Source organism: Rhea americana, unplaced genomic scaffold, assembly GCF_003343005.1.
Source record: "Rhea americana isolate MKP2758 unplaced genomic scaffold, rheAme1 scaffold_55, whole genome shotgun sequence".
Taxonomy (NCBI): Eukaryota; Metazoa; Chordata; class Aves; order Rheiformes; family Rheidae; genus Rhea; species Rhea americana.
The window spans coordinates 2,271,412-2,284,346 of record NW_028186701.1 but is presented as its reverse complement, the minus strand read 5'-3'; the positions used below and the strand labels follow the sequence as shown (position 1 = coordinate 2,284,346).

At 35.9% G+C, this 12,935-nt stretch overlaps 1 protein-coding gene across 1 annotated transcript in view; it reads right to left on the bottom strand.

Moving 5' to 3' along the window:
- EPHA7 (EPH receptor A7) overlaps positions 1-12,935 on the bottom strand; it is a 136,795-nt gene that overhangs the window by 13,201 nt on the left and 110,659 nt on the right. Inside the window, exons 6-10 of the mRNA XM_085318700.1 lie at positions 10,167-10,275; positions 9,455-9,510; positions 5,346-5,471; positions 1,040-1,225; positions 415-476 (exon numbers count right to left, since the gene is read on the bottom strand). Coding sequence (XP_085174826.1) covers positions 415-476; positions 1,040-1,225; positions 5,346-5,471; positions 9,455-9,510; positions 10,167-10,275 — 539 coding nt within the window. The remainder of the gene's footprint in view (positions 1-414; positions 477-1,039; positions 1,226-5,345; positions 5,472-9,454; positions 9,511-10,166; positions 10,276-12,935) is intronic.

The window sequence follows — 12,935 nt, the reverse complement described above, 5'->3', positions numbered from 1 at the left end:
CTTAGGGATTTTTGAGTAGAGATTTCCGCCATGCTTAAAAAAATGAAAAAACAAAAAACCTACTCCAAAAAGGCAGAAAGTACAACTTCAGCTATCACTAGTGAAAAGCCACCATTTCTACACCACATTAAATCACTTAAATCCCCAGACTATTTTAGTGTGATCTTGTCAGGACTTATGATTTCTGATCTAAATTTGCTGGAATAATTTAGAGATTTCCTAGTATTTATCAAGTTCCATCTCAGCCTGAGAAGCACTTCTATTACATTAATAGCATATGTGTGTGTATATACATGCGTATGCCTATAAAAATTAATTTTAAGTTATATATTTTATTTATTTATATGTACACCCCCCCACACACACACACTTTAAAAAGAATATGTTTATATATTCATTTGTTTTGGTACTCACCCTAAGAAATGCATCAAGGGCCCCATTCTCCATGTATTCTATTACAATCATGACTGGTTTCCCTAAAAGAAAAGAAGGTGTATTTCACTTGAGAAACTATAATGTAAATGCAGTGCCTTTTTTGATAAAACATATATTATTCCTTTGAAGGGCTGAATCATTGAGACAYGAGCATTTTTGAAGCCTCCAGCACTGTTACTGAGCTTTAATAAGTTCGGAAATGTCTGCATGGAACATGGTCATGATTCAGAAAATTAAACCATACAAATCAAAATGTCAGTGTGTTCTCCTGACTACTGCTGTGTGAACAGGACTCTGGAATAATGACACTTCAGATAATATGAAAGGACATAAGAAACCTTATCTCCCTGCACGGTCTTTGAGGCTAAATGAAACTAGAAAAATAATATATTTCAAAGTACTTCTTCTTTTAATCATGCATAGATCTCAWTTTTTTCCGCAGGTTGTAGCATAAAGTAAGTATTGTTTTAGTTAGTTACGCACCAGGAGAAAATCCATTAGGAGTGTGCAACCTGTTTATAATTTGACTCTTTGACCATGGAYAAACTAAAGTAATTTCTGCCATTAGGTTGTTATTTGACTGACGGATCAAACCCCTGCTTACCTCTGGTAACAACCCCTTCCAAGTGAACAACATTGGGGTGGTCAAACTGTCCCATGATGCTTGCTTCACACAGGAAATCTCTCCTTTGCTTTTCAGTGTAGCCAACTTTCAGAGTTTTTATGGCTACTGCAACATCTCTCTTGCCGGGAAGCTTTAGACGCCCACTGCACACTTCACCGAACTCTCCTAAAATGAGGTAGAACAACACTGAATTACACTGACTATAATATCACTACCCCTTAGGGCCTTGACTCAACTAGCTGCTTATGTATGTGTTCAAATTTCACAGAGGAATGTTTGTATTTGAAATGGATTACTTAAGAACACAAAGACAGACACCTGCTTTAAGTGATTTGCTGACTGTGTGCCTTACGGAGCAAACACTTCATGTTAAACCAACCTATAGGACTATTATCGGAATCTTTGCAGAAGATTTTTTTAGTTATATTTGTTTTTTTTTCAAAAGTAGAAAATAAAAATCAAGTGGCTTTCATAAGAAAATACTATTACAGAAAAACTAATACTATTTCTTAGTGAAAATGTCATTCTGTTCTACATGGTTTCCTTGTTATCTTTAGCTTCGTGTTTTCATTTTTTTYCTTACAAAAAGCACCTCTTTTAAAGCTGCTTTTAATTTAACACTCTTATGGTGTTAAATGAAGCACTACATTRCTACCTTCAAGCAGGATAATTTATTTTGCAGATTATAAAATGAAAGATGTGACTTATAATAATTTTGTTAAATTAAACAAATGCAAGCAAATGCTGGGATTTTGTCAGAGGCTTCCAAATTAATGGACAGTTGGAACTTGAAGAAGAACATGAAGAAAAATGGCCAAATAGCCAACAAGAATACCTCAAGAGCCTCAACAATGCTAGTTTGGGAGAGAAGTAAATGGACTCTATCAGACAGAAAAGAGTAAGCAAGAATATGAGATGTGGATCTGAATGGTTATTTCTCACTATTATCAAGTTTAAGATGATCAAAGATTTAAGGATTGGCCCTTGACTCACAGTAGTGTCAGTAGAGAGAAAGAAAGACCCCTATTTTCTAGCTAGGAAGAAAAAATCTCTTGAGATACACAGAAAAATGAGGTAGTAACGTATTTTACATTGACTAAAGGGGACTATACATTCAAAAAGAAAAAAAAAATATCACAGAATATTTAATAGTCCAGTACTTGGYAAATTCATCGGAGGTATACAAAACATAGTATCACATCTCCTCAAAATAAAATCAAGTRGGAGTTTAAAATTTATCTCATGTCCTACATACCTGCAGAGTRTCTTAACACTAAGCTAATTGAGTATACACAGGTGTGCAGACACGCCTACACCCAAGACTTGTTTTAGGATGACTACTGAAAAAAAATATATTAAGTTAGAAAAGATTGACATTTGATTAGAGAATCCCCTTGGGATATAGCCTGCAGTCCCGAGAAATCTGGTGGAATCAGGACTTAAGCGAATATAGGCACTGGGAAGGGAGTCTAACTGGCAATAAAGAGAGAATGATTCCTAGAAAAGGCTTAAGGGTCCAAACAGGCAGCTAGATGTTGAAATGTTCTAATGAATAAGTTCAGATAAATCTTGTTTGATATACTGTCACCACTATAAGACTACTCTTTCGCTGTTACACCTGACAGTAGAGTTCAGAGACGAAGAAAGCATTGCCTGCCCTCAGCTTCTTAGATCATACTTCCTCCAGCCCACTACAAAAAATAAATAATTTTCAAGGGTAGAGTTTTGGCCAGATCTTAGTATTTCCTACTGACTTGTTTGAGCAATRCCTCACTCAACCTGGCAGGTTTTATGAATCTCGTAGGAGATTCAGTCAAATTCCTCCCCCTCATTCTAAGCCAGTTGAGTAAAAGTCAGCTCCAGCTGCCTCCATATACTTGGTAGCTTAACCTCCCTCCTGCACTTCACTAGCAATATGGACAGCTGTTAATGAATTCACCACTCACATCACTCACGGCTGCCAGCCACCAGAACTGACTAAAGGATAATGATTTTTTTTTTCTGCAGAACTTCCAAAATTGTTTTTATTCCACAGTGAAAACAAGACATGTGCATGTGTGTGAGAGAGAGTGTGATACTTCACAGCCAGGTAATTAAGGTTCTTGGCATGGAAGACACTAAGGCTTAACTCCCTTCCAGCGTTCTACAATTTGATTTTGATTTATATCCAAAAGCAGCTCACTCACACTCAGGCAAAGCAGAAACTTGAATGTATATGTTATACGTTTCAGGCCAGGATGCTAGTCACTGAGCTATAGAATACGTGTCTTTTACTCTCCCTAAAACAGTATATTTAGCTGAGATGGAGCCCAAAGAGGATACAGAAAATATGAGAACAAGTGTGGGAGCACYGCACAGYCACAGAGCCACTATCTCAGCATGTYGACAAGGAAGAGGCTAAAAACAAGGGTCTGCACTGTGAGCAAGGGCTCAACAYAGTGGACACCAAATTCTGTATCTGACAGGTGGCATCAGCAGAATGGCAAGGAAAATGTTGGTAAGGAAAGCACACATCTATCACGCAAATCGAAAATAAGTATACTGGCACCCTGCTCTTCTGAGAGAGACATAGCACTACTCAAAAGTTGATGTAGCCAGAGTTGTTGAGACATATTGAGACTCTGCTAAGTGGGTTTTCTGGTGCTGTCACTAGTAAAAATTCTCTATTCTTCATCGATGTGTGTGGTTCAGCTACTTCTTTCAGTCTTCTACATTTTGTTGTACTTGGACCACCTTTCATTTCGTTCTTCCTGGCTATCTACATCAACAGGTTAAAGCCACAGCTAAACCCAATACACAGAATGCTTTCACCATAGTAGTGATGTAGTTTTAATTAACTTTCTTCAGCATGTCTGTTGACACACTTTAGTTTTCTGCTACTTTTATATTCATGAAAATCCAGAACAAATTCAGCTGCAGTCAACAAAATTAATATGCTGGATTTACTCTGTCATAACAGAGAGAAYAGTTGTGTCTTAAGCTGTATCCTCTTTGCAGCTGAAGTGTTTTCAGCATTTTGCTCAATACATAGGCAAAGCCCAACTGGATATATCTTTGTGCTCTGAACTGTTGCTATGCTGTTAATTTTTCAAATGAAAGTAAAGACAAAATTAACTAATTTTTCTGTGATAAAATGGAATTTAAATCTTGCAAAACTGTGTATTTATTAGAAGAGATGTTGCCATTTTTTACATCCCAAACATGACTAGTTTCAAAGAGCTGGATTCTTACACTCTTACTCATCTCAAGTAATAATATACTTGAACAATGTTAATTTCAGTGGTACTGCCTCTCGATTAAGACGTGATTCAACATGAATGAGGTTACTTTAAAGGGGCATTGTGAATTCTAAGTGTAAAGACTTTTTTACAGCTTAAACTATAATATTTTAGAGCCATTCCTTCTCTTTTTAAATAATACTGCAGTATATAATTTACAGTGCATGCTAAACTACAGGGTGATTTTAAAAGTATTCTATTAATACTTTTATAAAACAACAGGAAAGCAAAAGAACATTTCCTCCAGGAATCCAAAGTATTTGATATTTTTCTTACCCACAGAAACTTAATTTCACTACATCAAGTAGTGCAATAAAAATGTCACATATCTTATTAATGCAAACAAATGAAACTGCCTTTTTAGAGCATGAACACCATGGTTTAAGTAGGTGGTAGACAGTTCAGGAGGAAGAAAAGCAATGTAATGCCAGTGCAATTACAATCAGTCATGAGAAGTAAAACAATAACTTTTTGTATTCATAAAATATCAAAAAGAAAAATGATGGAAGAAAAAAAATAGCCTCAGGGAAGATTTTGTTATACAGAAACAAGACCTTCTTAGTCTCTATGTAAGATTTTGTACTGTAGCCAGTTTTCCTTACTCATATGAGGAAAAATTCAGAGGCCAAAGAACTATCTTAAAATAAGAAAGAGAGCAGAAGTTGCACTGACACCTAACACCTTTACTCCAACAGCAAATAGCAGTCAGAAAAACTACTTCCCCCCCCCAAAAAAAAATGTTTTATATTTTTAAAACCAGATACAGAATTAGAAACCCACAAGCCTTCAATGCCAAGCAAGCCTCCTCATTTACTTGTTTTTTTCTGTTTGTCTACTTGCCTTTTGCATTTTTAGAAGTGAGCGCAGCTTCATTGCTCTTAACCACTCCGGTAAATGCAAAAAATTCTTCTGTACTTGAGGTATAATTATTTGCCTGTCATTATGATGTATGAGTTTCGATCCCGGCTAAATGGAACGGATGAATAAGGAAGCCCCAGCAGCCTTACCTGCACCAATCACACGCTCAATTTTAATACAAGAGGCATCTAGCTCCTTGGCGAACTGATGGACGGCTCTATTTGGGTCCTCATAGGTTTCAGGGTCAATGTAGGTTTTGGTGCCTGGAAATTTAACTGTAATGATGTAAGAAAGCATGACTGTGATGAAGCAAAGGCACTTATTGTGCAGTCAGCCCGGGATTTCCATTATGCAGAGCGCTCCGCGGAAGAGCGAGCCTGCTTCCACACCRCCCCGGTCACAACAGCTTTCGGAGGCAACTTTAGTTTTAGGCATCGTCTGCAAGCACACCCACACAAATGCACAATCGCACCTCTCAACRGGGCTAACATTAGCATCTGCAACTCCACCTTGAAGTGGAAAATGTAATAAATATTAAACAGGCTTCGATGGATAAAATGCCGTGGTTGAGCAGGAGTGAAAACAAGGCAGAGGGGACTCTAAGAGCAGTAGGGGAGGTGTAGATTTCTTTCTTGTGTAAGAACATATCTTCTTTTCCCTGCTTGAGCAAACAGCCTTTCTTTACATTATCCTTGTCTTTGAGAGGGATTTAAAGAGCTCCTCCACCAATTTCATTTTGCTTAAACTACTGAATGCAATATTATTTACAGACTGTAGCAAGAGTAAAGCTAAACTATTCGTAACTTTTAGAATTTATGCTGCTAGGTGCATCTCCTACACTAGAATATGAACATGGGAGACACTTGTAGTCAATTTGTAAAGGCACAGGAAGGTCAGATGGACTTTATGGGACAATTATTCCCTTGCTCAAGCATCTAAGTGAATAATACACAGAATCTTGATTTCTGCTCTCTTTTTTCCATATAATGCTTGGTATAACGGAGGCAGCAGCATAGACTTCTGGATAGTGTATAGTTTTCCCCTTAGTTTGCTGCTGGTTCAACAAAATTATTAACCCTTCTTGTTCAGAACTTCTGGTGAAAGTAGAACAAMCCTAAAACTCTATTAAGACCAAATATTTTTTTATGAAGTAAATCTGGCTCACAAGCATTACARTCTTAGCTTTTAATTAAATCTTTGAATTAAATCTCAATACGAAAAAAAGCAAAAATGTTCCTATGCTAATTGATGTACTGAAATACAAGAATTGGAGCAAGGCAATRCAAAACATAAATAATTTATGGTTGCTTTGTAATCTATTGAACATAAAGCATTTAAATTTGAAAATATATTGAAAAATGGCTTAGTAATCATGTATTTATTTTTCAGATGGTATTACTGACAAAAAACATTGTAAGAAGTAAAAAGTTAGAAAACTTATTTGAGGAACCAAATGAAATTACATCCACAAAAAATTATTCATGATTTTGCCCAGATGTTATTGTCTGYTGTATTACGTATCTACAAAATTGTACTGATAATGCTTTAAATATTTAAAATGATAAGTATTTATTTATTTAAATCAAAAAGAACCAGAGGAGAATAGAAGAAAACAATAGGTTAAGCTGCTATTACAGTGCTTTCAGGCAGGGAGACAGAGAATGAGCCATCCTCCTGTGTTTGTGATAAGAGCCCTGGATTGGAGGTAACTGTGTGAATCTCCAATGGGCCTCTGATGGTTCTTTATTCAAGCTGTCATAAAACATTTTGACAGGCCAAAGCTATCTTGGCATACCAACATGAAATAGTGCTGGCATGGAATTGAAGACATTGTTAGAAGAAAACGGTAGGAGGAAACAAAATGTAAATCAGAATTGCTTGACTAAACGCCTTCATTGTATTTATATCTTTAAATGTAGCTCTTGGGGCCATGGAGAGTTGAGGGCACTGAAATAAAAGATTTGGTATTCTATTAAATGCTTTAAAATCTAGTTAAATGGTTAGTTGTAAGTTTTTATGAAAGTCTAACCTGATGTCTCAGCATATAAAAGAATTATCTAGATGTTATGGAGTGAAAGGACATCAAATCGGTGACTATAGCACTGTGATCAAGCTGGTGACCACAGCACTCTACTTCATCTCATTCTGTGTATGGTTATCAAACAAAATTAAATACTATACTTTCAATCAACAGATGATGAAGAAATGGCTGGGTAAAAAGTGACTTTTTTGATATTTGGTGCCATGGTTTTAAAAGGGCTATGTGTATTAACTGTTCTGATTGATTTTCTGTATAACCAGATTTCTTGAAAGAAAGCAAAATAGGAGAAATAAACACATATAAAGACTCAGTATTTCTGAATCAACTGCTAAACATTAAGTCTTAGCTTTCATATTAATACATTTGTACTTTCACTGAAACAAAAATGTCCACAAATAATGCATCGGGAAAAGAATTATCCAGCAAGTTTTTCCTTTTTGTTTATATACTGCAATACAAGAATACACGACCGATCTTTTCCTTCAAGGACGTAATGGGGATTTAAAAAGTGAAAGCAATAGCTCTTCTGAAGATGTGAAAAGCTTATAACACATCTATGAGAGGCAAATTTCAAATCCACTGCTCCCAGAATAGCAACGTTTAAGTAACATCAGATTTTTGATGAATTCTTTAAAATCAGCTGCACTGTAAATGACATGACAAATAATTCTTATCCCATTGCTATTTTCCACCTTTTTTGCACAGCTTATATATTGATTGACTAAAGCTGCAATGATGTCACTATTTAGTTTAATATTCTCTGCGTTTAAAAGAAATGATTTAAGTAGCAACACACCCAGATTCAGGGAGCATGAGCAGATTCAGGTTGAACTGGTTTTGCCAGGGCAGAAAGGTGAAACAGAAAACTTGATCTGATTTTGACTGGAGCATTGGGTAGAATTACTAGTTTAGAGAGCTGTGTATTAAGAAGATGCTAAAAGTTCATGTTTAGTGGCTACTTCATTCTCTATGTGATATTACATCTGATGATAGCTTATGATTTTAACAAATGTAAAAYAAGATAAACCATATTACTTTCATAAACAATTCAGATAGATTTAAACTATAACTGTAATGATTGGTAGACAAAGGCTGAAAACAGCATAGCATGACTAAGTGGCAAATAGTATTGATATTAGATTTATTATGTATGGGAGAATACTGGAAATCTGTTTTTTTTTTTTTTTTTTTTTTTTTTTTTTTTTTTTTTTTTTTTTTTTTTTTTTTTTTTTTTTTTTTTTTTTTGGTCAGAGCTCTATTCAATTTAATTCTATTATTTGATTTTGAAATTTACAATGTCTAAAAACTTTTTGCAACTAGTTCTATCATATTTCCTGACTAGATAACTGATTCTAAAACAATTTAGAATATTTTTAATTTTCCATCTCAAAATGATATTACAACTGAAATGAAGAAGGGTTAAAAAAAGAAAGCATCTGAAACAAAATTTTTCTGTAAACCTCTAACAATTTGTTCTTTCTTAGTGCAAAAGACCTCCTCTCCCCTTAAATTTTAAATTCTGATTTACCCAAGATAGATCTATTTTACTGAAGTTTCCCAGGGTTCTGGTATAAGCTGAGATAGTAACTATTGTTTAGAAAGGAGAGACTATGGGTATTATTCCTCAGTACTGGGCAACTGATTCTAGAACTGAGGATAGTAATTAAATAGCTGAGCTTTCTTTTCATATTAAGTATTTTTTTTAAGAATAGCATATTCTGTAAATATCAATGCTACAGTATTCATAGTTGCAGAAAACAGTTTTTGAGTAGAACACTTTCATTACTGGAGTGACAGAATGACCCTCATTTTCTTAATCCAAAGTTTGCTGGAGGTAAAGACCTTACTTAGCCAAGGACCTCTCAATTACTGCACCTCAGAGGGATCATTAGGGAGGTGTGAAACATGTATCCAGAAGCAATTAAAGGGAAAAAAAACGCAAAATGAGAATAACAGTGAGAGAATAACAGAGAATACAGATGTATAGAAATAAACTTCCAGTGTAAGTAGTGTTGATTCTAATTTGCGCTATTTTTGTGTAGGTCATATTTTTACAATTTTAAACTTCTCACTTGCTAAATCACAGCGTTTTGAATTTCTTATGACTTTTTCTTTCGTGGAATGCTGTTTTAATATTGTCTGTGCTACTGCCAATACCAGTCTCTTACAATAGAGTTGGGAATTCCTGAAAGGGGGAAAAAAAGGCAAAACACTTACAATGAAAGTAAAGTTCTTCATCTCCTTCTTGATCAGCTTTGCTATAGCCACAATGCCTGAAAAGAAAAGAGGCCAGTTTTACTGGTAAATAATGATTTACTTCCTCACATCTGAAGTTCACCGAGCACCTAACTTCTATTGGCCCTTTAAGAGTTTAAACTATAATTCTCTCAACAGGAAAGTTTTAAATAAACCATGAACAGTTGTAATCAAAAGGCTTCTGTATCAAATACCAGTTGGGACAGGTCCTGAAAGAAAACTAATTCTTCTGAAATACTTCAATGGATAAAACACAGGATTAACGAACTTGAAAGTGGAATGCTGTTTTACATGAAGGTATTCTTAAACTTACTGCTGTGCCTCTTTTTCTTGAATGCAATGTCATTTAAAGGCTGATCAGATAAAGTGTCAGTCTTCTCCATGTGAGAGAAACTGAACAGAAACTGGAGCTTTGAGGAGCCCAGGAAGAGAATCTGCTAAGGGTTCTTTCTACTGTATGTTTATATAGGACAAAAAGAATATCTTAATTTAAGTATGCCTTGCCACAGTAAGCAGACTAACTGAATATACTTGATAAGCTCTAAATGGATATTATCATGATTAAATGTCATTTCCATTTTAGTTTTGGAAATTGCCATCCCAGACTAGGCTATGTCTGAAGTGTCCACACCAATGGGGTCAGATAGGCTTATACCTACACGAGGTGCAGTACCTTCTCCCAATGATGAATCCAAAGACCATGAAGACCAGAATGATGGTTCCTGCCACAGCAACCACAGCTATGATAATAACAGGATTCTGTTCACTGGAAACAGCTGTGGCTACAAAAACAGCAAGGAATAAAGATTAGCTGAAAAATATTTCCATATAAAGGAGCAGTCAAAGGTAAATTAATCTTGGTGAATTGCAGATTGTTGGTTTACCTTTTCTGTTGCCTGAAACTATTAAACAGATGTTAATGAAGCYAAAGAAAGACATATCTGAGAAATTCCCCCAAATGATGGATGAGTTAATGATCATCTGTAGGGAATAAAAAGCAGTTATGATGGTCAAGGTGGTAGAGCCAGCATGTGAAAGCCAGCACGAGTAAACTTCACTTCCTCCTACTGTTTCACCAATATATTCCTATAAAAGGGGGATAGAAAGATATCCACAAGGCCTCATCCCTAAAACCAGTTGATTTGACTTTGATTGTATCCCTATAAAACAGTATCTTAGCTACAAGAAGTATAAGATGAAACATTAACTATTTTTAGCATATTAGAGGATCCCTGTGTGCACAGATTTCATAGTTAACATATTTCTATCTCTTGCTTTTAATCATTGTAAATTGCTATTATTACTTATCATTTGTTTCCATTAGCAATGAAAAGATGCTTGCACATTTACAAGAAATTTTCCATGTTTCAAGGGATTTACATACTAAAAATTCACACATTATAACTTTTCTTATTCAATTATGTCAATGTTATTAATATATGAAAATGYATGCATGTCAGATTAATATAAACTGTGCATGTAAATACTTAGCCTGAGAAACCTCAAAATTTGTTAAACATATTGTTTGCCCATCATCTAATATGGGCAGGCATATACTAAGTTACATTAAATGAGAACAGCTCTGCTGAACTCTGTGGAGCTATACTGATCTATAACAGTGAGGATCTAGCCTAAGAGACTGAGAATCAAGGAGCAGACAGCAGTGATGCTGAAAAAAAACGGTACTGCAGAAGTGAGTCATTAGGAAGCAGCAGAGAGATAAAAGCAAAGTGAAAAAAACTAAGTTAATTAACTAAATTTTAGATGGTATGTTAATCAGGTTAATTCCTGGTAATGTTAACTAAATAGGAATGTCTACATGAGAATTTTATGAATTCCACAGAATCAGGTTCCTGTTGCAGATTTCAAAGGTTCCCATAGAAACAAACAAAACAGTACTTTCTTTGCCCTGTCTGGGGAGAAGTGAGCCAATCAACCTGATTTATTTTGTCACTGACTCTGACCTGTACCAGCTGGTTCCCTGAAAAATGTAACAAACCCCTTGATATGCTACAAAGACACAGAATATTCTGCCTTGAGGGGAAATTCCCTCTTAAACTTCTCCCTTCTCCCCCTTCCCAATTTTATTTCCTAAGGAAACTTTATAGTTTTTCTATATWCTGCCAAATGCTGCTGAGGAGGACCTCATTACTCATACTGGYCTTTAATCTTGAGTACATGAAAAAGAAAGCTTACCTTTGAGTTATCTATAAGTTTTTGAGATACTTGGGTCACCTGGATCCTACTACAGGCCTACATATACCCTCTTTATGGAACTTGTAGAAAATTAGTGATCAGAATCTCGTGCAAGAGTGTAAGGGTATGAGGGATACCACTCAGTCCCTGAATCATTCTCAGCCCATCAAACTGGAGACCCCTAAATATGGGAATATCAGATTTACATATAAAACAGCATTTTCTAAAAACTGTTCCATTCCTTCTTTGAATCTCAGTGCAAACCTCATTCAGAAGTCGAGAAGAGGCATGATGAGTGTGCGAAGATGCATCTACCTAACAGTCCAGAATAACAGACCCACTCCAGCTTGTCACCTTATCTAGCAGCCAAGTTGAGTGCACAGAGGTTGACATATGTGAGTGGGTTGTTTTGCATAGCTACCTCACAGATTTTGGATACTGGCACATTCTGGAAGCAGGCCGAGGATGTCATCTGGGCTCTGGAAAATGTTGTGAGCATGGTACAGCAGCCAGCTGGTAAGATAGGTGGGATGTGATGTGTTAGGTATTTTTATATCTTTGTGAGAGAAAGGTTGGATTGTGGGTCTGTTTTGATAAAGACCTAGGACAATTCAGTGATAGCAGTCTAAGACACCTACTTTTGTTCATGTACTAGCTCTGGGCTGCTTCTCCCTTCTGTGGGACAAACTCAAGCTGTTAGTTGGTTTAAGTGGGATTCAGAACCCAACTTTWGACATGATTGCTATGGTTTGGCAGAAATAAAGATGCTAGAGTAGCCTTAGAGGAAAGATTTTCAGGTCTTTCAGAAAGATTTTTCAGTGGCTCCATGGCATAGTTACCTGTCACTAGTGTTCATACAGTGGTGGTGGTAGGGGACAGCAACAGGATAGGAAAGTCTGCTCTTATATTGGCTTAARCTACACCACAATTTAGAGGGCAAGAGATGAGGAATTGCTACTTAGGTAGTCAACTAAAGCTGACACCCAACGTAACATAGTGACATCTGTATAGGCAAAGTAATGAGGCAATGCTTTACTCGGGGGAGTCAAGACTACCTTCTCTGTATACCATTGGAGGGATTGCGAATGTATATCTAAACACATCTGGAGCATTCAAAAATGGAGATTAGCTATAAAAGCTGTGCTGCTTGTCCAGCAACATTCTTTCATGCAAGCAATCTAAAATGTATAATTTACAGAAGATAAATCTTGACAAAGTACACCATGAAAATGTCAATAAAATATAG